Below are 27,917 nucleotides of genomic sequence, written 5' to 3'. Positions count from 1 at the left end.
TTCAACCAAGTCACTCTTGCCCTTCAAAACACCATTAAGCTGCTTTCAATGCATTAACATAAATAAGGAATCAAATAATTGACTGTGGAATTCAGATCCCTTTGAAGGTGGGCAGTTGGAAGGAATATCAGTGAAAGCGGACTTGTGTTGTAATATAACAGTAATTAGATTATAAATTTTATTTAGTAGAAAAACAATGTATGGGAAATACAGAAAGTTGGGCAGCATCCATGAAGAGGGAAGTAACATTAACAGCATTAATAAAGTCAGGACAATGCCATTTGGCCCTTGAGCCTATGTCCCAAATCAGTCAAATTTATTGTCATATGCTTAAATAAATGTATGCAATGGTGTATGAAAAACTTACTTACAGCAGTATTGTGGGCATATAGCATGAAATACACAACACACCCAAGAAAAAAAACATTTGAATTGCTGTATCAGACTATGGTGCATTGAGATAGGATACTTCATTGATACATGTGTAGGTTTGTTAGAATGATTGATGACATGCTGAACTTTCTTTACCTTCTAAAAAGTAAAGATGCTGACATACCTTACTTGTGATTGCATCTCTGTGCTGGGTCTAGGAGAGGTCATCCAATATGTTAACACTCAGGAATCTAGAGCTGCTCACACTCTCCACCGCCAATTCAGCAATGCAGACAGGCATACATTTTCCCACTTTTCCCTTCCTAAAGTCAATAATCAGCTCTTTAGTTTTACTAAAACTAAGCAAGAAGTTGTTGTTGTGGCACCATTCAACTAGGTGCCCTATCTTGCTCCTGTACCCTGAATCATCACTACTTGTGATTTGTCCAGAAACTGGTGTCATCAGCAAATTTGTATATGACATTGGATCTCTGCTTAGTTACGCAGTCATGTCTGTATAGGGGTAGAGCAGGGAGCTAAGCACACAGTCTTGATGCGCATATGTGTTGATGGTCAGCTTGGAGGCAATGTTGTCACCAATTCTCACTGATTAAGTCTGCCAATGAGGAAGTTGTGGATCCAGTTGTAGTGGGAGATACAGGGCTCGATTATAAGTTTGGTTGGGATGATTTTATGTTGAATGCCAAACTGTACTCAATGACATATGTGTTCCAAAGTAGAGTAAAGAACCAGAGAAAGTAGATCCTCTATGACCTATTGTGGCAGTATCAAAGCAGATACAGGTTATCTCTTGAGACCATTTAACAAGATTGGGGTTAATTTTCTACCTCCACTATTTTACAATCCTATTATGTTATCTCTTAATTGACTGATCAGTCTCTAATTAGAATATAACCAATGACTGATCTTCCATTCCCCTCTAGGGAAAAGGATTCCAAGTAAAAACATAAGTTAAAAACAATCAGTAGGTGTTTGAGAAACAGAGTTGACACTTCACATCTGAAACTCTTTATCAAACCTGTTTTATTTATTCTCAGTTAAGTGAGTTTTTATCTGCCATTTTTATCTTTGGTTGTCCAATACAATTTCTACCCAATCTATTGTAAATGTTTTGTAGTTTTATGACAAAAACTATTCGAAAGTAAAGTTTGTCATATGCTTAAGTATATGTATGCACACGTGCAATGAAAAATTTGCTTTTAGCAACATCACAGGTATGTACATAGCATGTACAATATTCACAAGAAAAACAAATTATATAAAGCCCAACAAATCTGTGTCTGTTCTCAGAGCATTCTTAGCTGACCCACTTTCCCACTAAGTTTACTAAAAACCCCATCTCTCACATGCCCATTATCTTTCTCCTGAATCTCCAACCACTCACTTGTACCAAGTGTAGCTTTTACTATAGCTCATCTTTAGACTCTGGGAAGAAACTGGAGCCGATGGGAGCATGGTAACAGGGAGGACATGCAAAGCACATAGACAATACCCAAGGTCATGATCAAATCCTGATCACTGAAACTTTGTGGCAGTAGCATTATCTACCGTGCCCATCCCCAGTTTGTTTTAGTGGAAGTTCGGTAAGCCTGCAGGTTAATATGTATGTATTAACCTTGCTGGCCATCAACACTGGTGCACCTCAGGGATGTGAGCTTAGCCCACTGCTCTGCTCTGTCTACACCCATGACTATGTGTCTAGGCACAGCACAAATATCATCTATAAATTCATTGACAATACAATTTTGTTGGCAGGATTTCAGATTGTAATTAGAGGGCATACAGGAGCAAGATATATCAACTGGTTGAGTGGTGTTGCAGCAACAACCTTGGACTCAACGTCAATAAAAACAAAGAATTGACTGTGGACATCAGAAAGGATAAAATGAGGGAACACACCAGTCCTCATAGAAGGATCAAAAGTGGAAAGAGTGAGCAATTTCAAGTTCCTGGATGTCAGTATCTGAGGATGTATCCTGGACCCAACATATCAATGCAGCTACAAAGAAGGCACAACAGTGGCTAAATTTCATTAGGATAACCATGTATCCATTTACCTCTCATGCAACTTAATCAACTAAACAATATTGTTCTGTATGTAATGCCCGGTTCGCATCTTTACTGTTACGCCGTAGGTATTTCATTTAACAGTTCTGTAAGAGCTGTCTGTTCTGCTTTCAGCCTGTTTGGGTTATTGTTGAAGATAAGGGATGATGTGGAATGTGTGCCATCCAATTAGCGGGAGGTTTTCTTGGTAAAGGACAATAAAGGTTAAGCTTGGGGTTCTTGTTTGAGAGGAGATGAAGAGAGAAGATGCTGGGGAGAACCAGTCGCAGCATACGATTTGGTGGGAGACTCGTTTATTCAAGATGGATTGTGAGTGTCATTCAGAAGGTGATGTGTGCTTTCACGTTGACCGAGAGCCCAGCGTGTGAATGACAGAGAAGTTCAAGATGAGCTCCAACTTGTGCATATTTGACTGTTTAATTAGAATTAGCTCTTTTCTTTTTGTTATTCTTTACTAACTCTTCAGTTAAGATTCATAAATATAATTCCTATAATCGTGTGCGGTGTACCGTCAGTTGTTTTGTGGCATTAATTTGTAGCAGGTTAGCAAATGTCACAGCATCTGCACAAACTGAACTTTGTGGTGGGATTGAGTGCGCCTCAATCTCATGAGTTTGGTGGGGCCAGAAGTTCTCTTCCATAGACTTGCGCAGCCGAGGAAACCAAGGTAGTTTCATGTATTTATATTAGCATCCTCATTATTAAACTGCAGTTAATTTACTTATTCCTCTGATCCTACAACTTATCTGGTCTTCCTGATCAAATTATAGGGCTGGAAGTAAACTCTTTTCTTGGAGCAAGCTGATGCCAAATCTGCAGGACAAATGTCAATGGTACTAGCAGGTTACTCTCTGTCAAATTAAAAAAAACTCCTGAATTGTTGCTACTTTAAGCTTCGACATTGATTTGTGTTTCAGTGATTTTTAAATAAGACAGTTGCATGAAAATATGTAGAACACAACATTTGCAAGGTAGCTGGGTCCTTTTTTCCTTGGTGTCTATTTCATAAAAGTGTAAAATGAATACCAAAAAACTATCTCCTAATGGCCAATACAATGATATCATACCATTGAACTTTCAATAAAATAATAAATACTCAAATATTTATTATGTGTTTCTTTATGTGGCTTTATTATGGCCTGGTATGGGTACACTAATGTGCTTGAGTGGAAAATCCTACAAAATGTAGTGGATTCGGACCAGTACATCATGGTAAAGCCCTCTCAACCACTGAGCACATCTACATGAAACATTACCATAGAAAAGCAATATCCACCATCAAAGATCCTCACCACCCAGGCTGTGCTCTTTTCTCACTGCTGCAGTCAGGTGCCTCAGGACCCATTCCACCAGGTTCAATAACAGTTACTACCCTTCTACTATCAGGCTCTTGAACAAAGGGGAATAACTACACTCATTCTATTTCTAGTGTTCCCACAACCAATGGTCTCACTTTAAGGACTTTTTATCTTGTTATTTCAGGCACTTAATTATTTATTGCAATTTATTTATATTTGCATTTGCTCATTTACCCCATTTACAGTTACTGTCCTATAGATTTGCTAAATATGCCCACAGAAAAAAAGAAACTTAGTGTTGTATGTAGTGACATGTATGTACTTTGATAAATACATTTTATATTTGAAATTTCTCCCTGTAATATTAAGGCTCAAACACTTAAGTGTTTGATTAATACTGGTCTTTTCAGCATTCCTCTGCTAAATCTTTAGAATATGCCTTTTAGGGCTATTCTTCCCAGTCCCACTTATATTCAATTCCACTTTAAAGTTCTTTTTGATGAACATTTTATATACAGATGAAATGCTCATGTCTTCTTTAGTTCTCTTGTAAGTTACTTTGTCTAGTATTGATCTAGTATGTTTTCCCTTTGTTCACGGACTTCATTTTCAGAGGTTGTTATAGACAAATTGTTAGATGTACTTCACTGTCACCTCACTTCTGGACTTTGGTTCGTTTGTTAATGTTTTGACGAAAACTGTGATCAGATTTGGAATTACTGGGCCTTAGAGTAGGTTCACAGCTGCTATGGGACGTGTGGTTATGTAACTCTTAAGTTAGACCAGAAGGGACGAATGGCTTAATACTTATTATTTTCTTTGTGGTTTGGATTTGCTCGTGCGTTTAGCGAAATACCCAATTCTTTCTTATATTTTAATGATATTGATCAGAGCTTATCTTATTTTGAATTAATATGATTCGCAAGGATTTAATTGTACGAGGAGCGGAAGATGGCAGCCTTCACGTGGCCCACTCTGTTAAGTGAGAAATCACGACTAATGCCCTCTGTGGGGAGACGAGATATAAATTGTTCATTCCTTCATCTGCAGAATTCAACTGGCGTTTGCGGACACAAGTCTGAAAGCTTGTTCCAAGTTTCTGAAATAGCTGACGTAAGCTGCGCAGTGTTTGTAATTTCAGGAGCCATGTTTAGTATTGATTGTTGACGGCATCATTAAATTTTAATAGCAAGTGAATAAAATTTTTATTGTAGATATAAAAGACTTTAATGTTGTCCGACTATCCTTAAAATTTGAGGCAAGCCGTACGGGTGAAACCCAAGTCAAATTATAGTGGAAGTCTCAAACTCTGACTACTGGACTCTGCAGCACATCGGCGCCACTTTTCAGGAGGATCAAGCAGCTCGGAATGGAGGTTGAAGAACTGCGAACCAACAAGATGGCGGGCGGGCGGGAGCGGACTGCGGTCGGAGGGAAGATCTCGCGCAGTTGTGGCGCGGAAAGACCCACCTGCCGTGCGATTGGCTGGTGTCCACAGTGACTGGCCAATGGAGCAGCGGCGTGGGGGCTGGTGGGCGGAGCGAGCTGAGCTAGAGTCGAGCTGCAGCCGCCACCGAAGGAGCAGACCGGGAACACGAGAGCGGAGAGAACACGCACCAGCACCATGTCTGAGGAAGGAAAGTTATTCATCGGCGGCCTCAACTTTGAGACGGACGAGCAGGCGCTGGAGGAGGTGTTCTGCAAGTACGGGCAGATCTCCGAGGTGCGTGTTATCAAGGACAGGGACACACAAACGTCCCGTGGCTTCGGCTTCATCACCTTCGAGAACCCGGGTGATGCCCACGATGCAATGCAGGCGATGAACGGCAAGTCTCTGGATGGCCGCCAGATCCGGGTGGACCACGCTGAGAAGAAGACGGGAGGTGGCGGCGGCTACGGCGGAGGAGGACGAAGTTACGGCCGCGGGCGAGGCGGCGGATACGGTGCCCGGCAGTATGAAACGAGGGACAACTTCTACCGCCAAGATAACTACACCCGAGGCCGAGGCTCAGGCTCCTACAATTATGGAGGCCGCAGCACCTACCAGTGACTTGCGTGTGTGTACCCGGCCTGAAACCGAGGCCCACTTCTCTCCCTCCCCCACCCTATACTTAACACCCTACTGAGGGAGGAGGAGCGGGGAGGCGGAAGGTTCCTATCCACGAGTCCCGTCCCGCCATTACAGGACTGCCTCTGTTGGTGCCAAACGCCTCTCCCCTCTTATGCTCCACTCGCTTTCCTGCTCCACCCCCTCCTTTGTTCGTCGCGAAGTTTTATAGCTTAAAAGTTCAGCCAGTTTGTAACTTAAAAGACATTTTTTTACTTTGAATTAACGCGGAGGAAGTTGTGGCGGGCGGTAGATGTGCGTAGTGACCCAGCGCCTCTGGCGTTGAAGCAGTCTGGTCTCTTCTAATGGTGAAAATGTGTCGTTTGAGAAGCAAAATCCCGCTTTCCGAAGCCTGGGTACTTTATTTACTTAAGACAAATTATTTTGATGGAAAGCTGAACACGTTCTGTATGAAATTCTTTGCAAAAGTGAGAAATTAAAAATGGAATTGAATTTTTGTCTGCAAAATGCTTTTGTTCAGGTCGTGGGGAGCGGTGGTCGGTGTATCAGGTGAGTGGTGGGTCGGAGCTGCCCCGCGGGACGCGGGACGCGGTTTCGGTCTCCGTGTGTGACACGTGGAGTGGCGGCGGGGCCCAGGCGCCTAGGCCCGGCCCGGCCCGGGGGGAGGGGGAGGGGAGGGGAGGGGCGGACGGGGCACTGCGGCGGGGCTGCAGCAGCCATGCCCACGTGTTAGCGCCGGACCCTCGCCCGGCCCAGCTCGGCTCGGCTCGGCTCTGCTCGCCGTGCCCCGCCGACTCGTGGTGTGCAGGGGAGGAGCCAGCGCCGTCCTGCGTGGCCCGCGCCATGTTGCACCTGGAATCGAGTGCGCTAATATATCAGCTACGTTGCTGTTCACTCGCCATGTTTTCAGAGCCCTTTTTACATACGATGTTCACCTTCCAAACAGTTTATTAAAATGATGGCTTCCGGAAATTGTACTTTTTACATTGCGGTATTTTAGGCATTTAAATGAAGCATTTGGTTTTGATCTAATTAATTAAAGCTCTTTTTTGCATATTGCTAATGTAGGTCTTTAGTAAGATTAATTCCAGATGAGGTGGGAGCTGCTATATTTTATCATTTTCACAGCCAAGTTATAAAAATCTAATTTAAGAGGTAACTGCAGTGATACAGGAACAGACCGGAGAGATTCCTGCAAACGGTACAAGACAACCATTCACATCCGAATGATAGCTTTTTTTTATCAAATGTGATGCAATTACGTTTAAATTGCCTGTCACTACATTGAAATTTGATTTTTCTATCCTGTACAGAAACCTAATTTGTGCACTTAAAGCAGCCCCCAACAAAACCTTGATGAGGGTTAATTGTAACTTTTTTAATATTCCGTATTCTCCCTTTCAATAATCAATGTCTCCATCTGATGTTCAAACATTCACATTTTGACATAAAATGAATGCCCTATCAGAGTCAGTCAAGGCTTTATGCATTCATGGTCTTTGATCCAAGGCCCGAAACCTAGTACTAGTTACTGCCTGCTGACTTTACTACCTAAACCCCACTGCCTTTCTGGCATTGGTGACCTCCAGGGACATTAAGCCAATGCAGTGTTGGTGATACTCGACAAGTGCAGCATGGTATCTACATGGACTTTGGTAAGCCTTTTGATAATCTTCCACACGTATGGCCAGTGGGATTCAGGATGAGCTAGCAAAGTGGATTCAAAATTACATGGGATTAGGCAGAATGGTGAAATAGGAACAAAAATGCTGAGGAACTCAACAGGTAAGGTAGCATCAATGGAGAGGAATAGTTCATATTCTAGGTTGAGATAATAGAGCATAGCTGATCATGGAGGAGGCCACTGCAGCATGAAGTGAGTGGTGGGTCCAAAATGGGATTGGAGAATATAGCAGAAGTTAGAAAATGTTAATAGATAGCCACTTTAAAACCTGAAGCAGTACCCCCCTCATCCTAATCTTACCAGGTTCCAACTAGTGCTGTCTCACTTGGAAGGGCTGGCACTGAGTGGTGTGAAAGGGGTAAGTGCCTGGAGGTAGATCATAGGGAGGAATGAATGGGAAAGTGGGGGAGGTGCTTAATGGTAGGAACCTGTTGCAGATGTGTGAACCCTATCCCTGTTATGGCAGGAGGATGAATGAGGCTGGATGTGTAGAAAGTACTGGAAATATGGGTAAGGACAACATTGGAAGGGGAAGACTGAAAATGTCAGACATCTCCAATCTTCAGGAATGGAAAGCCTTATCCTGGGAAAAGATGCAGCAGTGATGGAGGAAATGAGGGAACTTATGAGTGGTGGGAAGAGATACTGTCAAGTTGGTTTCGATAGGGTTATTCAGTAGTAAGATTTGATTGGAATTGATAGCTCTTAATGGGGCAAGTAGATTTTGGGGAGCAGGACATGCAAAATAAGGATTTGGAGAAAGCACAAACTGGCAGATGGCATGTACTATAGGAAGCTGTGGCGTCAGGCACTTTAGTAGAAGGATTAAAGGCCTGGACTTTTCTAAGTAAGTGCAAAGGGGCTTGGGAGTCTACAGGCAAATAGAATGTTAACATCGTTTTTGAGAGAAAGGAATATTAAAGGAAGCATGTAATGCTGATCCCTTAAAGGACATTGGTTGTCTTGTAAATGATTCTAGGAATCAAAGGTTTAATGTATGAGGAGAATTTAATGGCTCCAGGTCTGTTTGCTGGACTTTAGGAGAATGAGGGGGAATTTAATTGAAACGTGGAGAGAATTTTTCCTTCAGTGGGAGGAGTCTGGGGCTAGAGGGTACAGCCTCAATAGTTGAATTACACAATTTCATAGCCACAGATGGCTGTGGGTATTACCAAGTCATAAGGGTACATTTAAAGTGGAAGTTGATGAGGTAATTGATTTATAAGGTGATCAAAGATTACATGGAGAAAGCAGGACAAAGGGATTACGAGGATAATAAATTAGCCAGGATGGAATGGTAGAGCAAAATTGATGAATCAGAATCTGAGCTGAATGGCCTGATTTTGCTCCAATGTCTGGTCTTGTGATTTATCCTTGATAGAAAATTAAGTTTCTCAGCAAGGGAAATTAATGGGTGATAGAAATAATTTTGCTCATTTGCGGTCAGTTGCTGCAGTAATTTTAAGTTTTTAAGATCCCATCATAGATGCCCAGGATTAGGTAATTAGGTAAAGCAATTGTTCATGCATGCTCACAAGTTCTGTGGGTGAATGTCAGAAATTTGAGTTCCACGGGTCATCAGATTCATGAGTGAGGTTTATTATCTCTGATGTATATGACATGAACTTTTTGTAGCAGCAGTAGTGTGCAAAGACATGAATTCAAAGAGTTCAAAATTTTATCAAAGTACATGTGTCACAGAGACAGCCCTGAGATTTGTTTTATTGTGGGCATACTCGGGTCCAAGAAACATAATCAGTTAAAGACTCCACCTAACAGGCTGGACAAAACTAATAAATAATACATATAAATACAGGAGATGGTCCTTAGGTTGTGGAAACAGTTCAGTGATGGGGCAGGTGAAGCACTGGTTTGAGAGCTTGATCGTTCAGAGAACTGTCCCTTAACCTGGTGGTGTGGGCCTTGAGGCTCTATACCACTTTCTTGATGTCAGAAGAGAGCACAACCTGGGTGGTGAGTCAATATACTTTCCACAGAAATCCCCTCATGTGGAGAGGATTATAACTGGTTGCATCGCCACCTGGTATAGAGGGCCCACTGCACAAGATTGGAAAAAGCTTCAGTGAGTTTGTAAACTCAGGACATGCCCTCTTATTGCTACCATTGAGAATGAGGTACAGGAGCCTGAAGAGTTACCTCCTTTCTCCCATCAGATTTTTGAATGGGTAATGAACCCATGTACGCTACCTCACTCTTGCAATGTACTGCTGCTGGAAAGTGGCAAATTCCGCCCCACACTGACCCATTGTAAACTGACCTTTTCAAATTGTTTAACAGATGCCTTGTGGAAATACTTTTTTGACCCTGCTTGATACTTCCCCCAAAGAACTCAACCAAACTGATTTCATTAATTATTTTGACTTGTTTTGATTGCATTCAGTTAATCTGAGTTAACTAGTAAATTTGTAGACTGTAGCACCTTCCCCACAAAAGATGTTAAGCTATCTGGCGAAAACCTGCTTTTTGGTCTCCCTTCTTGAACAAAAAGTGTCACATCTGCATTTTTCCACTGGTATCTTCCCAGAGCTCAGCAGGATTTGAAGGAAAAAATCAATTGCTTATGCAGCTACTTGAACCTTTGAGACAGACCATAGAGTCTTGATAGTTTGACTATTTTAGACTAATTAGTTATTCCATTATTTCTACTGTGACAGAGTTCGTCTTGAACTAAAAGGAATGTCCATCTAAAGAATGTAAGGATACCAGCACACTTAGAATCTACTTATTTCCCTTTTGGCAGTGTTTACCAAAATTCCTAATCTTCTGCTCTAATGCAGAATGCAGAATATTCTGCTCTAATTCACAATGTTCTACAAGAGTGTCCTGGTGAGAAATAGGAAACCACAAACTAGGAGCTTCTGCAAGTACAAAATAAGGAAGAAAGTGACTTAGGAAAATTTGTCTCTTAGAAGATTAGGCTGTAAAGTTAATAAGGGAAAATAGAAGTTGGCAGAGACTTTGAATAATTTGTTTCCATCTTCCTCTTAGAAGACAAAATCACCTTAATGATAGAAAATCAATGGATAAAATGAGGAACTTTTAAACAATTATTTTTATTTTCACTAGAGAAGGTGATTTGGCCAATCTTGAAGCTAATGTCTGGTAAATTCTCTGGCTTTTAATTGATTATAGAGGTTGTGGGTTCAAATCAGTTTGGTCTTTAATAATTTTTCAGATTCTGTGAAGTTCTTGGTGGATTAGAAAACCACAATTATGCTCCAGTCCATAAAAAGAGGACAGATCAGGAAGCTGGTCCAGTTAGCTGAACAAGTGTCACTGAAAAATTGCTGGCATGTATTATTAAAGCAGTAGTAGTAGGGCTTTTGTAATTAAGCAAAGTCAGCATGGTTTCATGAAAGGGGGATTGTTTAAAAAAAATTTAGATATTCTTTGAGAATGCAATAAGCAGCGTGAATAATGGGGAACCAGTCAAGAAAATGCCAGCTTACTGTTTTGAGTAAGATTGTACAGCAATAGAGATAATTAGCGTGAATAAAGGTTTGGGTAACAAAGAAAAAGACAGGATAAATGGCTGTGAAGCTGTAATTTATGAGTATCAACACTGGGCTGCACATCATTAAAATCTATGTTACTACCTAGAGGAAGAGACTATATTCAAATTCATAAATTTATTGATGGGATAGGATAAATGGGAGGGAGATGCAGAACAAAAGGTCTGGGATATGTTAATTGGCTAAGCTTGTTAGAGTACAGAGTCAATTCCACTTGCCTGCATTAATTCCATATCAATCCATAGCGGTCTATGCTCATTTTGAAAGGGAGAATATAACTACAGCTGTGAAGACCCCTGCTGCACCTGGTGACCCTGTGATCTCTGTTTCAGAGGCTGACATTAGACTGTCTTTAAAGAGGGTGAACCCTCGAAAGGCAGATGGTCCTGATGGAGTATCTTAAAAGGCTCTGAAGACTTGTGCCAACTGACTGGCAGGAGTGTTCAAGGTCATTTTCAACCTCTCACTACTATGGATGCACGTGCTCACTTCCTTCAGAAAGGCAACAATTGTACCAGTGCCTAAGAAGATTAATGTGGGCTGCCTTAATGACTATCGCCCAGTAGCACTCACATCGACAGCAATGAAATGCTTTGAGAGGTTGGTCATGACTCGACTGAACTCCTGCCTCAGCAAGGATCTGGACCCATTGCAATTTGCCTATTGCCAAAATAGGTCAATGGCAGATGGCTCAATGGCTCTTTACATGTCCTTAGACCACCTGGACAACACAAACACCTATGTCAGGATGCTGTTCATCGACTATAGCTCAGCATTCAGCACCATTCCCACAATCCTGATTGAGAAGTTACAGAATCTGAGCCTCTGTACCTCTCTCTGCAATTGGATCCTTGACTTCTTAATCGGCAAACCACAATATGTGCGGATTGGTGATAATACCTCCTATCTGACAATCAACACTGGTGTACCTCGGGTGTGTGCTTAGTCCACTGCTCTACTCTCTATATACCCATGACTGTGGCTAGGAATAGCTCAAATGTCATCTTTAAATTAGCTGATAATGTAACCAGGTATGATAGGTAGAATCTCAGATGGTGATGAGAGGGTGTATAGGAGTGAGATATGCCAACTAGTAGAGTGGTGTCACAGCTACAACCTGGCACTCAATGTCAGTAAGATGAAAGAGCTGATTGTGGACTTCAGGAAGGGTAAGACAGAAGAATGCATACCAATCCTCATAGAAGGATCAGAAGTGGAGAGAGTGAGCAGTTTCAAGTTCCTGGGTGTCAAGATCTCTGAGGTCCTAACCTGGTCTCAACATATCGATGCAGTTATAAAGACAGCAACTATACTTCATTAAGAGTTTGAAGAGATTTGGCATGTCAACAACTACACTCAAAAACTTCTAGAAGAGAATGGCCAGATGGTTCAAGCTGACAGGAAGGTGATAGTAACTTAATAGTCATGCATTACAACAGTGGTGTGCCAAAGAGCATTTCTGAACGCACAACATATTGAATCTTGAAGTAGATAGGCTACAACAGCAGAAGAAGATCGTGCACATACACTCACTAGCCATTTTATTAGGTACTGCAAATACCTAATAAGGTGGCTACTGAGTGTATAATAAGATATAGGAGCAGAATTATGTGGCCTATCAGTGGCATCAACAGAGCTATACAAAGAGGTATTTCTCGCAGGTTGGTGGTAGTTAACGAACTAAATAAAAATACAGAAGGGATAAGTGGAGCAGCCATTGCTGGGAGTAGGTCAGTGGCTAGAGCAGAAGTGAGAGGCTTTGGTTCAAAGGAAGCGTTGGCTCTGTGTAAAGTGTCTGTTAAGGTTTCCTTTGTCTTATTTCCTCTCTTACTGCACCATTTAAATGGCTGTGGTGTGTTCTTTGTGCCGGACGTTAGAGAACTGGGAGACCCAGAGTTTCCCGAGGAACTACATCTTCATGAAGTGCATCTAGTTGCAGCTCTTTGAAGACCGTGTTAGGGATCTGGAACAGCAACTGGATGACCTTTGGCTTGTACGGGAGTGAGGATATAATTGATCAGTTACAGGGAAATCGTCACCCTGAAGTTGCAGGAGGTGAGTAGCTGGGTGACTGTCAGGAGAAATGGAAATAGGCAGTTAGAGCAGAGCACCCCTGTGGCCATTCCCCTCAAAAACAAGTATACCACTTTGGATACTTTTGTGGGCGATGACCTCCTGGGAGAATGCCACTGCAACCGGGTTACAGGCACTGAGCATGGGTCTGTGGTGTAGAAAGGAAAGAAAGAAAAGGGAGCAGTAGTGATAGGGGACTTGATAGTGAGGGGAAAAGACAGGAGATTCTGTGGATGTGAACGGGATACCCAGATGGAATGTTGCCTCCCAGGTGCCAGGGTCACATCCACAACATTTTGGAGAGGGAGAGGGAGCAGCCGGATGTCTTGGTACATATTGGTATAAATAACATGGGAAGCAAGAGCAATGCGGTCCTGAAAAGAGAATTTGGAGAGCTGAGAAGCAGGACCTCCCAGGTAGTAATTTCTGGATTGCTGCCTGTGCCATGCACCAGTGAGGGTAAAACCAGGATGCTTTGGCAGATAAATGTGTGGCTGTGAAGCTAGTGCAGGGGGCTGGGCTTCAGGTTCTTGGATAATTTGGATCTCTTCTGAGGGAGGTATGACCAGTTCAAAAGTGATAGATTGCACTTGAACCCCAGGGGGACCAATATTCTTGTGGGCAAATTTGTTAGAGCTGTTGGGGAGGGTTCAAACTAACTTGGCAGGGGGTTGAAGGGACTCAGGATAGGGTGGGTGGTAAAAAAGTAAAGACAGCGTGCAGTCAGGTTGTCAGGAAGGACAGGCAGGTGATGGGACTTAATTGCAGCCAACAGGCTGAGTATCAAATCATTAGGAATGCAGAGTCAGAAAGGATGGCAGATATGGTACTCAAATGTACGTAGTATAAGAAATAAGGTGGATGATCTTGTTGCAATATTACAGATTGCTAGGTATGATGCTGTGGCCATCACTGAATCGTGGCTGAAAGATTGTTGTAGTTAGGAGCTGAATGTCCAAGGTTACACATTATATTGGAGGGATAGGAAGGTAGGCAGAGGTGTGGCTCTACTAGTAAAGAATTGCATCAAATCAGTAGAAAGATGTGACATAGGATCAGAAGATGTTGAATCCTTGTGGGTTGAGTTAAGAAACTTCAAGGGTAAAAGGACATTGATGGCAGTTATATACAGGCCTCCCAAAAGTGGCTGGGAGGTGGACCACAGGTTACAACAGGAAAGAGAAAAGGCTAGTCAAAAGGGCACTTGTAGTAGGCCTAATGTTGTAGTGTGTGAAGGAAGAGAAGTGGGTGCAGTTACTGTTACAAGAGAGAAGGTGCTCAAAAAGCCAAAAGACCTAAAGGTACATAAGTCATCTGGGCCAGATGAACTGCACCTTTCTGAAAGAGGTAGTGTTAAGAGATTGTGGTGGCATTAGAAATCATCTTTCAGAAATCATTGGACTCTGGTTTGGTGCCAGAGGACTGGAAAATTGCAAATATTAGTTCACTCTTTAAGAAAGGAGGAAGGCAGCAGAAAGGAAGTTATAGACCAGTTAGCTTGACCTCAGTGCTTGGGAAGGTGTTGGAGTGAATTGTTAAGGATGAGCTAATGGAGTACTTGATTAACAAGGTCAAGATAGGACAAAGTAAGCATAGTTTCCTTAAGAGAAAATAGGAGGCAGCAAGTGGGAATAAAAGAATCTTTGTCTGGTTGGCTGCCAGTGACTAGTGGTGTTTTGCAGGGGTTGGTGTTGGGACCACTTCTTTTTATGCTGTACATCAATGATTTTGATGATGGATTTGTTCCAAGTTTGCAGATAATACGAAGATTGGTGGAGGGGCAGGTAGTGTTGAGGAACCAGGATGCAGAAGGACTTAAGACAGATTAGGAAAATGGACAAGATAGTGGCAAATGAAATACATTGTTGGAAAATGCATGGTTATGCACTTTGGTAGTAGAAATAAATGTGTGAACTATTTTCTAAATGGGGAGAAAATCCAGGAATCTGAGATGCAGAGCGACTTGGGAGTCCATGTGTGGAACTTGCAGGTTGAGTCAGTGGTGAGGAAGGCAAATGCCGTGTTAGCATTCACATCAAGAGGTCTAGAATACAAGAGCAAGGATGTGATGCTGAGGCTTTATAAGGCCCTGTGAGGCCTCGCTTTGAGTATTGTGAAGTTTTGGGCCCCTTATCTTAAAAAAGATGCGTTGGCATTGGAGAGGGTCCAGAGGAGGTTTACAAGAATAATTCCATATCAGGAATTTTTGATGGCTCTGGGTCTGTACTCACTGGAATTCAGGATGAGTGGGGATCTCATTGAAACCTTTCGCATGTTGAAAGACCTAGACAGAGTAGGTGTAGAAAGGTTGTTTCCCATGGTGAGAGAGTCTAGGAAAAGAGGGCAGCGCCTCAGGATAGAGGGGCAACCTTTCAAAACTGAGATGTGGAGAAATTTCTTTAGCCAAAGGGTAGTGAATTTGTGGAATTTTATGCCACATGCAGCTGTGGAGGCCTGGTCATTGGGTGTATTTAAGGCAGAGATGGATAAGTTCTTGATTGGACATGGCATCAAAGGTTATGGGGAGAAGGCCAGGAGCTGGGGTTGAGGAGGAGATTTAAAAAAAAATGATGGACTTGATGGATCCATTCAGTATGCTCCACCATTTCAATGGCATTGAGGACTGCATAGAGTACTCTAGTGAATGTTTCATAACATTATACCATAATCACCCTATGTTTATATTCTGTGTGTCAGCTAAAGAAGGCAAATATTCCATTTGCCTTCATAACCTATTTAAAAAATATATTTAACATCTAACATGTTATCCATTGTATCCAGGTGTATTTTTTTTATATAGACAAGATATAATTTTCTGGGATTGCGTCCTACCCATGATGCTCTCTATCCAAAATACACCTGGATACAATGGATAACACATTAGATGTTAAACATAAGTGGGAATTGGAGGCAAATACCATAATAGAAGAGGAAGAGTGGGAGAGGTCTTGGGAGACATGGCATAGATGCTTGAATAGTCCCAATTGGAGGGAGTTTGCTTGGAAAATAAGGATGAGGTACTTTAAAACCCTGTTAGTAATGTCATTATATGCAGAAAAAAACTGCAGACTTTGCTGGAGAGGATGTGGCCTAGTGGGAGATTTTGCACATATATTCTGGGACTGTCCTAAATTAAGGGAATATTGGTACAAGGTTTCTGAGGAAATAAGGAGGATTTTACATATAAGTGTACCCTTTGAACCTAGTCATTTAGTTTTAGGCAACCTCCCGCAATCTGCAATAGAGAAGAATAAACTATATATGTTAAGAGTTTTGATTCTGATTGCTCATAAAATGATAACTGTGAACTAGCTTAAATCTCACCCACCCACTTTGGAACAATGGGTACAGAGACTGAAAGAAATGAACTGTATGGAAAATATCACTGCAAGTTTACTTAGAAAGATGGAACTCTGTTTTAGTGTACCTGGCACAGTGAAAGGCCCATCATATAGGGACCTGGCAAAATGTGGGACTTCAGCTGACTTACTGAGGACTGTGATTTAAAATAGATGTAAATCTACATTGAGGGCTGATGTAAAGTATGTAGATCATGTGTATGTATGTAATTGTAGGTATGTGCTTTTTATTTCTTTTTCTTGTTCCTACTCTCTTCTACCCCTGGTATTGTTAATGTAGGCATTTACCATTGTGCAGCGAATTGTGGACCGATAGCCAGTGCTCGTTTGTAGATATGTGTTTGTTCAATGAAGTGAAAAAATAAAATTAAAAAAAACAATGTGCTGCTGCCTTCAGGAATATTTGTATTTCTGATTATTACAGTATTATGTTTATACCTGCCTGATTAGTCTTCCCTAAATAATTCACCTCATATTTTTCAGAATTTAATTCTACCTGCCGTGCCTCTGGCCCATCTTACCACTCTATCACTATCGTTCTGTAGTCTAAGACTACCCTCCTTGCTATCATCTGCAAGCATACTAATCATATTTCCATACTATCAGCACAGTAGTGCAGTTAGTGGAACTACTGCCTCACAATTCAAGTCGTGAGTCTGTATGGGTTTCCTCTAAGTGATCTGTTTTCATCCAACATTATCAAAAATGTGAGGGTTGGTAGATTAATTGGCCACTGTAAACTGCCACAAATGTGTAGCAGCTGATGGGATCTGGGAGGAAATGATTGCAGAATATGGACGTAGTTTAAATAAAATTAGGCATTAGACAAAACATAGAAAATAAAATGGGATTATTGAAAATGTGTATTTGATGGTTGACATAGATTTGAGTTGTTATAAAGCTAGAGGTTAAAGTCAGATATGGAATAAAATGTGCATAAATACATAAATACCGGCATGTATTTACAATGTAAACAGCATAATAAAAAGGTTTGAAGAGAATACAGTGCAGTGCTTTTTTTTTTGCTCACTTCTTTCTCCTGGACACAGAAGTCCTGCATCAATGGTAGACCACTGTAGTTTTCATATATTGTGAGAGGATGCTGCAAAACCAGCCAGTAGTGGTTGTCGTGAGGATGCTATTTATGATGGTAGTGTAAGTATGGTTTGGGGAAGATAGAACTTTACCAATTGTCACAAGTACATCTCTAATGAGCCTTTTTGTTAATGAAGGAGATACGGTTCTTCTACATCAGACATAGGAACCTGAATGTTGAAATGATGCTAACTGTAGAGTTGTTGATCATAAGTAAGCAGAGAGGAGACACGTCTTCTATACTGAAGGGTTGTTGATTGGGAAGGACAGGAAGATGGAAGATCTCTGTTAATTACAAATGGTAATAGAGCAACAGAAATCATAGAGCCTTACAGCATGAAAACAGGCCTTTAGGCCAAACTGTGTTGCCAAGTGACCCAATCCCATGTGTTTGAAATTGGCTCATAGCCCTCTAAACATCTCTTATCCATGTAGTTCTCTAGATAGTTTTAAACGTTGTAAATATGCCTACCTCAACCACGATTTCTGGCAACTGTACACCACCCTGTGCATGTAAGAAGATGCGCTTGATGTCCCTATTAAATCTCTTGCCTCTGATCTGATGCCCTCTTGGTTTTAGCACCCCTGCATGTGCTTTTACACTGTCTATGCACCTCACAATTTTATAGACCCCTATAAAGTCACTCCTCAATCTACATTTTAGGGAATAAAGTCCCAGTTATTGTGCATTTAATATTTGAATAATATTGTAAATATGTTGTTTGATTAAGCATACTTCTTTGTTTATATAATTCATTATGATTATATGTAAAAATACATGAATTGCATATGTCATTGTGCTACCATGTGATATGAGTGTGCCTCACTTGAAGTATACACGGTTAGACTCACAACTCAGTCTCCTGTGCCTTCCTTAGAATTAGTTTGAAGTTACGAAACTTTGAAACTTCAATATTTTGAAGTGGTGACGAGGCATTTTTAAAACAAGCCCGAGACAACTACCAAACAGTTGAAGCACAATGAGGGAACAGTCAAGTTTAAATAAAGACAATGCATCATCTGTTCTTCAGAAGGGAAGACATGACTAAGTTTTTAAAAAAAAAAAGGCAATTATGTAAGAATTTACAGGTTCATAAACAGTGAGTACCAGGTGATAATAACCATAGAAAGCAGTCTACATCAGAAAGATTGCTCAACTGGTAAATGGGTTTACTGAGCAAATTGAATAGTATTTTGAACCAAATGAAATACTAATGAGAAATGTGTACCAATTTTGCTGAGTTTAAAGGCATACAGTTTGCTTTGAAGTTTGACTCCTCCAACCAAACCAGCAGAAATGAAATTTGCTGATTTTGTGAAAGAAATGCAGAAACATTTAGAACCGATTACAGAACACTAAGTTTTATAAGCAGAATCAAAAGTAAGGGGAGTCCATTTCAGCATACTTGGTTGAATTGAAGGAATTGTCTGAGCATTGTCAGTTTGGGAATGGGCTTAATGATGCACTGAGAGATTGTTTAGTTTGTTGGAATCTAAAAGAAAGCATTCAAAGACAGCTCCTAACTGGAGCACAATTTGCATTTAAAAGGACAGTTGAAATTGCTGTATCAATGAAAGTATCAGACAGAGATGCAATTGAGTTTCAGTCAGGAATAGAAGTGAGTGTGAACAAAATGACAAGGTCTAAACAGAAATCGGACTGGCTAAACAAATTGTCTTACCTCTGTGGCGGGGCTCACATACACTAAACCAATGCAGGTTTAAAGGTGAAACTTTCAGAAAATGCACCAAAGTAGAGCACATACAAAGAGCATGTCAGGCAGACAAAAATAAATGGACTGCACAAGGAAGAGAAAAAATAAGTCAAGTTGCAGTTTCATAAAAAGGGCTACACTGCATGCTGTTGATGAAAAATCAGATATTGTTGAGAGGGATAGAGGGCTGTGTCGCCTTGAGATTTACAATGTGAAAACTAGCAACAGACAGGCAATATGGCTTACAGTAGCAGTGAATGGCAACTTAAAATAGAATTGGACACTGGCTCAGCTGCTTCAGTCATTCCACAAAACGAGTTTGAACAGCATTTCAAAGATACTAAACTGAAGCCTACACATATCCAATTAAGAACTAATACTGGAGAAAAGGTAATGCCTGTGGGAATGGCATTCATAATAGTGAGATACAACAACCAACAAACCACATTGCGCTTGTATGCGGTAAAAACAGGAGATCCAGCATTGTGGGGGTGTGATTCCCTGAGACAACCACTACTTGATTGGAGATCCATTCACCATTTGCATGCCACATCCCTTGCAAAACAAATTCAGAAAGGATGACGTCACAATTGTCTCTCTATGCTATATGTACAACATGAACCATTGTCCAACAGAGGGCAGACTGGTGTTGGGGTCAAACTCTGTGCCTCTGGTTGGAAAGCATATTGAACCAAGGAAGGACCATGCTGCTCGGAGAAATCATGGAAGTGATGAAGGCAGTGGTCAAACTACAATAGTTTTTGTTGGGAACACATCTGAGAAAGCTTCTGATATATTAATCAGCCAGTTACTTGCAAAAGGTGGCTTGCTTTTAAGCTGGAAGAGGGTTCAAAGAGCTTCAGGAAAGTTGCAAGCATTCAGCTTTTGTGAGTATAAAGAACCAAAATCTATTCTGTGTGCACTAAGATGATTGCATGAACTTCAAGTGGAAGACAAACAGCTCCATGTAAAATTAGATACAAACACCAAAACCCAGCTGGATGAATAGAAGGCCAAAGAGAAAGGCTCAATGGACATACAAAAATAGGATTCATCAGATGATGTAGATGTGGAAACCAAGAGGAGGGATCAGATTGTAAAGGGAGCTAAACGCATGGTCCCAAGATCAAGATGCACAATCTAAAACATGCAAGAAGTATGTCCAGAGCTATCAGAACAACGTCCTACAGTCTCAGAATCAACTCCAACCACCACAGAGGAGGCCCCAGACCCGAAATCATCTGAGCTGCCATGCAGAGTGATCCCCCTTGTCAGGAAAGACGTTATCCCACAAGAGTAAGGAATCCTCCACGGTGATTAAATCTTTAGGCTTGAATTGGACTATGTACTATTCTATAGGTGTCTATGCAGCAGTTGTACACTTTGTATAAAGCTGACATGCGTTTTCTATTGAGTTTGAGTTTATAGTTAAGCAGGGAGGAGTACTGTGTATTTAATATTTTGTTGTTTATATAATTTGTATGTAAAAATTCATGAATTACATACATCACGCTACCACGTGATATATGCATGCCTTGCTTAAGTACACACAAAGTTAAAACTCACATTTCAGAATCTGATTTAGTTTGAATTTAGCATTTTGAAGTTACAAAACATAACACTAGTTTACACAACCTCCGCTTGTAACACAGGATACTAAATTCACATAACATCCCAGTCAATTTTTTCTGCAATTCTGCTTGTTTAATAGCATGATTCCCATAACAAGACATTGGAGCAGAATTAGGCCATTCGGCCCATTGAGTCGGCTCCACAATTTGATTATGGCTGATCCATTTCCCTCTCAACCCCATTCAGACCCTGACTGATCAAGAATCTGTCAATCAATCTCCACCTTAAATACACTCAATGACCTGGCCACCAGTTACCTGTGGCAACAAATTCCACCACAGATTCACTACTGTCTGGAATTTCTTCTTATATCCATTCTAAATGGATATCCCTCTATTCTGAGGTTGTGCTCTCTGGTCCTAGACTCCTCCAATATAGAAAACATCCAGTCTACATAGGTCTTCCAACATTCTAAATTCTAGTGAGCACAGGGCCAGAGCCATCAAATGCTCTTTCCATTCTGGAATCATTTCATGAACCTTCTCTAATGTCATCACATCCTTTCTAAGGGGCCCAGAACTGCACATAGTACTGCAAGTGAGGCCTCACCAGTGCTTTATAAAGCCTCAGCATTAATTCCTTGTTTTTAATTCTAGTCCTCACAAAAAGGATGCTGCATTTGCCTTCCTCGCCACTACTAGTCACCAGCAGCCAATCAGAAAAGGCTCTCTTTATTCCCACTCTTTGCCTCCTGCCAATCAGTCAATGCTCTATCCATGCTAGTATCTTTCCTGTATTACCATGGGCTCTCATCTTGTTAAGTAGCCTGCTCTGTGGCACCTAGTCACTTTTGATGATCCAAGTACACAGGATCCACTCGCTCTCCCTTGTCTCTCCTGCTTGTTATTTCCTCAAAGAATTTCAAGAGATTTACTAAGCAAGATTTTCCCTTAAGGAAACTGTTGATTTTGGCCTGTTTTATCCTGTGCCTCCAATACACTAAAACCTCATCCTTAACAATCAATTCCAACATCTTCCCAACCACTGAGGTCAAGCTAACTGGCCTAAAATTTCCTTCCTTCTGCCTACCTCCCTTCTTGAAGAATGAAGTGACATTTCCAATTTTCCAGTCCTCCAGAACCATAGTGGAATCTAGTGATTCTTAAAAGCTCATTACTAATGCCTCCACAATCTCTTCAGCAACCTCTTTCAGAACCATCAAATATAGTCCATCCAGTCTAGATGATTTATCTACCGTCAGACCTTTTCAGCTTCCCAGGCACCTTCTTCTCAGTAATACCACTTCTGCCACCTGATACTCTTGAACATCTGGCATACTGCTATTGTCTTCCCAGTGAAGATTGATGTCAAATGCACATTCAGTTTGACAGACATTTCCTTGTCCCCCATTATTACCTCTCCAGAGTCATTTTCCAGCAGTCCAATATCTCCACTCACTTCTATTTTACTCTTTATATTTCTGAAAAAAAAAACACTTGAATATGCTCTTTGATATTATTGGCTCGCTTACCTTCATATTTCATCTTTTTGCTTTCTGGAGATTTATAAAAGGTTCCCAATTCTCTAACTTCCTCTTATTTTTGCACTATTATATGCCTCTCTTTTGCTTTCATGTTAGCTCTGTCTTCCCTTGTCAGCCATTTGTGTTTTGCCTTCAGAATACTTCTTTGAAATGCATCTATCTTGCATCTTTGGAAACTCCTGCCATTGCTGTTATGTTGTCATCCCCGCTAGTGTCCTCTTCCAATCAACATTGGTTAGCTCCTCTTATGCCTCTGTAATTCACTTTACTCCACTGTAATACTAATACTGCTTCCTCTCAGACTGCAGGGTGAATGTTATTACCTCTCAAGGGTTCCTTTGCCTTAATCTCCCTAATCAGATCCAATTCATTACAAAACACCCAATCCAAAATAGTTGATTCCCTAGCTCAACCACAATCTGCTGTAAAAAGCGACATTCATCTGCAAAATCATCCCATTCTAACCCTCGCAGGTGGTGACCAAAACTGAACACAATACTTCAAAATGCAGCCACACCAATATCTTAACTGCAACATGAATTAAAAACTCTTATGATGAAGGCATACCAATACCTTCATTGCTTACAACAAACTATGTGTGTGGTCCTTGGTCCCTCAGTTACATAACATTCCCTATGGCCCCACCATCCACTATACAAGTCCTAAATTGGCTTGATCTCCCAAAATGCCATCTCCCTCTTTTATCTAGATTGAAAACCATTTGCCAGTTCTCAGCCCACATACCCAAGTGATCAAGACGTCACCTGTAATTTTTCATAACCTTCTAGAGTCTTCAGCACCTACTTTAGTGTGAAATGCCAACTTCCCAATAATGCCTTGCATATTCACATCCAAATTGTTTTATATAAATTAGTTACATTACTTACAAGCATCCAAACCAAGAAACAAATCTTGACCAACACTGTCTGCTTTCTACCAGACTTATAAATCTTAAATCAGCAATTTACCCCTGGATCCCATGCAATCTAACCTTCCACACTAGCCTGCCACAGGGGACCTTGTCAAAGATCCTGTCAGCATTCACTACCCTACCCTCATCAATCACCTTTACAAAAAGAACTCAAATTAGTTTTGAGACTGGACCTCCACCACATAAAGCCATATTAGTAAATCCTGTCCCTCCAGCAATTTGCCTACCACTGACTCACCAGCCTGCAGTTTCCTGACTTGCTTTTCATACCCTTTTAAACAAAAGGTACTACATTTAGGCATCCTCCAGGCCTCTGGAACCACTCATGGTCAGAAATGAAGCTATTTCTTCTCTTTCCATAAGGTCCAAAAATACACTAGGCCAGACCTTGAGGATTGATCCACCTTAATGCATTTTAAAGCCTCCAAAACTTCCCTGCTAACTCATATGTGGTCACTTTCCCCATTACCTGGGCTTTAATGTTTTGCAGTATGATGATGAGAAATCTCTCTCCCATTTCCTTCAGTTCCACATATGCTGATCTTTAAGGGGACCTTCTCTCTCCCAACCAGCCTTTTAACATACCTGAAGAACCTTGTGATTTTTTCCCCCAACCGCACCCATCAGATGCCTCTCGTATCCAATTTTTGCCTTCCTACCTTCTTCCTTAGGTGGTCTCCTACCCTTCCTGGAGGCAAGAGCATAGAGCATTTGTACATATGCATGGGAAAGTTTCCCTGAGCTCACCTCATTTGTAGGCATTTCACCCATATCCCTCCAAACCATCGCTATCCAAGTGTCTTTATATCCACTTCCTCTGGCAGTTCATTCAACATACCACCTTCTGTGTGAGGAAAAAACCTTTAAATTTGTCAAGATTTGCTTCCTGGGTTGGAGATCTGTAAGCAGTGGTGTACCATAGGAGTTGGTGTTGGAACTTTTGTTGTAAATTATTTACATAAACAATTTGGATGTGAATGTACAAAGACATCATTAGGAACACAACTGATGTTACCAGAATAGGTGATGTGGTAGACGGTGTAGAAGTTTACGAAAGCCTTTAAAGCTTCCCCTTTCACCTTAAAAATAGGCCTTCTAGTTTAGACTCCCCTACCCTGGTAAAAGACAGAAATCCATCTCATTTATTATTAATTAAATAAATAACAACATTAATGCGCTCTTTGTAACTGATGTGTTGCCACCACTCAGTTGAGCTCAAATTTAAAACCTAAATTCACCTAGCCCAGGGACAAAGACATTGGGCCAAAAGTTCGCCAAATATTTGGAAGAATATATGATGACAAGAGGTTTAACAGAAATCTGTGAGTCAAATGCATTGTTTTAAATAGTAATACTGATGTGACACATGTGACAAGAATACAGGAAATTCTTTCCATCCATCTTCAGCAATAGTCAGCTGCTTATTCTAAAACCCTGGCACCACCCTGTGTGAATTTCTGATGTGAGACCTACCAGTTACTTGTATTAGATACTCACAGCAAGAATATTTGCCTGAATATCAAGGAGTTGATGACTATTGTTTTAATGTGCTGCATTGATGAATTCCACCTCAGACATCAGCTGTAAAATGTCACCTCCACAGACCAGTATTGAAGTGGCCTGTTCAGTAGATCACTTGATCCTCAAATTGTCCAAATGTGATACAAGGCATTTTAATTTCAACCAAGCAAAATCCCCCAGGCACCAGAATCTCATGTGTGGAATCTGTGGACAGAACAAAAGTTAACTTTCCTACCAGAAATCCTCTCCCAAGGACTGTTGGCACACAAGTATTTTTTTTACCAGTTTCCAAAAAGCTTGATCGAGACAGCAACTGAATATCTTTAACTTTTATTTTTCCCATTGACATGTCTCCAAAGTGGCAAGTTTTTGTACAAAAACATTCCATGCTAACTCATGAAAATTCAATAAGAAACAGCTATCAACTTCCTAACAATTTGCCATTAAAAAAACTGTTAGCTTAATGTTGTACTACTTATAGTAGGACAGTACTAAAGTTTCAACTGTAGACTTCTCACTTAATGCAGAGGCCATACTCCGAACCAGCATACAGTGGTTTACTGGCTGGGTGGCACTAGATTTACATTGAAAACAGTTTGTCAGATATCAATATAACCCACAATATAACTAGATAAGTGTACAATTGACGGGGATGGACTGCACCATTCCCCCCCCCGGATCAATGTTCTTTAATGTTTTGCACTCATTAAAACAGTCATATCTGTAACAGAATATACAAAGTCAAACTGTTGCTCACGAATGCAATCTCCAGAAATGTGGCGTTTTCCCCAACCAGCTGAAACTACAGCGGATTTCCCAGCCTACTTAAAAATCAATTGGATCGTTGTTCCCTATTTAAATCAGTAATATGGCCCCATAAAACCTCGAGAATAAAATAGAAAATGCTCCCACTTCCAAAATTGATGTCTGACTAAAGACGAAAATGTTACAATGCAGTTACTCAGCCAGATACCCTGGCGGTCCTAAAGATTACTGCGGGCAGGGGAAAAGGAGGAGTTGGAGCACATTGCCGACACACTTGAGCATTGAATGTCTCTGCACAAGGCGAGTACGCCATTTTAAAACCAGAACGGAACAAACAAAAATCAGCAGCTAATGCAACGCCCGGGCACTGGGAGAGGCAGCACTGAGCTGCTGGGCTATTATGCGGAGATCAATGGATCTACATCCTTAATAGTCAAAAATAAACAAAAAGAACAAAAGCTATTGGGAAATTATTGTGGGAGAGAAACACTGCTAAGGGACTAATTAAGTTCGGAATTTAGGAAAAGGTCCGACAAACCCTCCCCCCGCCCCGCCGTTGCTGTGAGAAACCTTTACTGCAACAAAGGATGGGAATACGAGCGGACGGAGAATTAGACAACGTCCCAAAGAAGCGAGATTGAATTCAAGAGATTAGACGGCGTTCGCCCCAAAAAAAAGTCCCTTCAGAAACAGCAAGTGGTCGAGGATCACGGTGACCTGGAAAGCACAGCCGGTGGTGGGCTTCTATCTGTTGGTAGCGTACCGATCGTAGTTATTACCACGGGACCCCCGGGAGTAGCCGCCGCCCGACTTGGAGTCGTATTGCCGGTAGCCACCATAACCGCCGCTTCCGCTACCGTAACCACCTCCGCTGTAGCCTCCGCTGCTGTAGCCACCGCCGCCGCCGTAACCTCCGTATCCGCCACCACCACCGTAGCCACCGCTTCCGTAGCCACTGCCGCCTGAGTAACTGTTGCCTCGTCGGTAGCCGCCGCGACCTCCTCCGTAACCGCCGTCACCCGATTTCTTCTCAGCGTGGTCCACCCGGATCTGGCGGCCATCTAGAGACTTGCCGTTCATTGCCTGTAAGGCCTCGGAGGCATCCTCCGGGTTCTCGAAGGTGATGAAGCCGAAGCCGCGGGATGTCATGGTGACCTTGTCCTTGATCACCCGGGTGTCAACGATCTCGCCGTACTTGGAGAAAACGGCTTCCAGCGCCTGCTCGTCCGTCTCAAAGCTCAGTCCGCCGACGAACAACTTTCGTTCGTCGCACATATTGTCGTTTTGGCGGGGCTTCGTCTGAAGACAACCAACGAGCTCTGCAGCACTGCCAAACGTAAATGCGCACCCACCGGAAGCGGGCCCGTTTATATAGTGGTTCTGTGCACCGCCTCAAAACGACTTCTGCGCCACAATGGCCACGGAGTTAGGTTCCGGTACCCACGCTGTGCAGAGAAATCCTGCACACGTGACCGCTGTTACAGGCACAAGAACTACTGTACTTAGAATGAACACAACAACTGATCCACCAGGGCTCTTCATAGTGTGAAAGTGCAAATTGTCCAAACCTTGGCCCATAGCATGCAGCGAAATCTAAAAACCAGAGCTTCAGCCCTTCATTGTGTGAATATTGCTACTCATTTTGACCTCATCACTTCTTCCCATTCTTTCAAAGAATTCTTGTCTCCAGAGGGCACCACTTCATCCATATTCCAGTTTGGGAATGAACATTTTAAAGCACAGCACCAGTACCTTGGTCTGTAGAATCAGATGAATAAACTGTTGTAGGTGAACAACTCAGTTGCTATACACAGTGCAGCAGCAACAAGTATCATTCATGCACTCATATGGTTTCTGGTAGAGTTTGGCACGATGATGAAATGTCAAGGGAAGGAGCCAAACAATTTTTTTTAACACATTTGGAGTATCTATAAATGAAATTATATTGGAAAAGGGTAAAACGTCAACTGCTCAACTTATACAGTGGATAGATATGGCAGTGAAATCTCTGACAAGAGATTGCAGATGCTGGAATCTAGTCCAAAAAAGAAACAAACTGCTGGGAGGAAGTCAGCAGCACTGTCTGAAGTCAGCAGCACTGTCTGAAGTCAAAGGGATGGTCGAAGCTTTGGGTTGCCTCCGCAAAAAAAAAGTGGAAATGTACAAGTCTGGTGCATGTACATAGTAGGATGGACTAAGATACCCTAAAGATAAATAGATACTCCAGTACTTTAGTTCTTGAAGACTCCTTTCACACTACCGGTTTGTCAGGCCTTTTTAAGTGCCAAATAATGCAAGCT

The 27,917-nt window shown here is 41.6% G+C and overlaps 1 protein-coding gene and 1 pseudogene across 1 annotated transcript in view; one reads left to right on the top strand and one right to left on the bottom strand.

The window, feature by feature from the left end:
- The window catches only part of LOC140732656 (uncharacterized), a 31,757-nt gene extending 25,439 nt beyond the window's left edge, over positions 1–6,318 (top strand). The window contains exons 2-3 of the mRNA XM_073055350.1: positions 5,088–5,255; positions 5,313–6,318. Of these exons, the coding sequence (XP_072911451.1) occupies positions 5,088–5,255; positions 5,313–5,808 (664 nt within the window). The 3' untranslated portion in view covers positions 5,809–6,318. The remainder of the gene's footprint in view (positions 1–5,087; positions 5,256–5,312) is intronic.
- Positions 6,319–25,166: 18,848 nt separating this feature from the next.
- LOC140733191 (cold-inducible RNA-binding protein pseudogene) lies at positions 25,167–27,069 on the bottom strand (annotated as a pseudogene).
- Positions 27,070–27,917: the final 848 nt, after the last annotated feature.

The sequence above is a fragment of the Hemitrygon akajei genome, chromosome 9, assembly GCF_048418815.1.
Source record: "Hemitrygon akajei chromosome 9, sHemAka1.3, whole genome shotgun sequence".
Taxonomy (NCBI): Eukaryota; Metazoa; Chordata; class Chondrichthyes; order Myliobatiformes; family Dasyatidae; genus Hemitrygon; species Hemitrygon akajei.
This window is presented reverse-complemented; position numbering and strand designations above follow the sequence as displayed.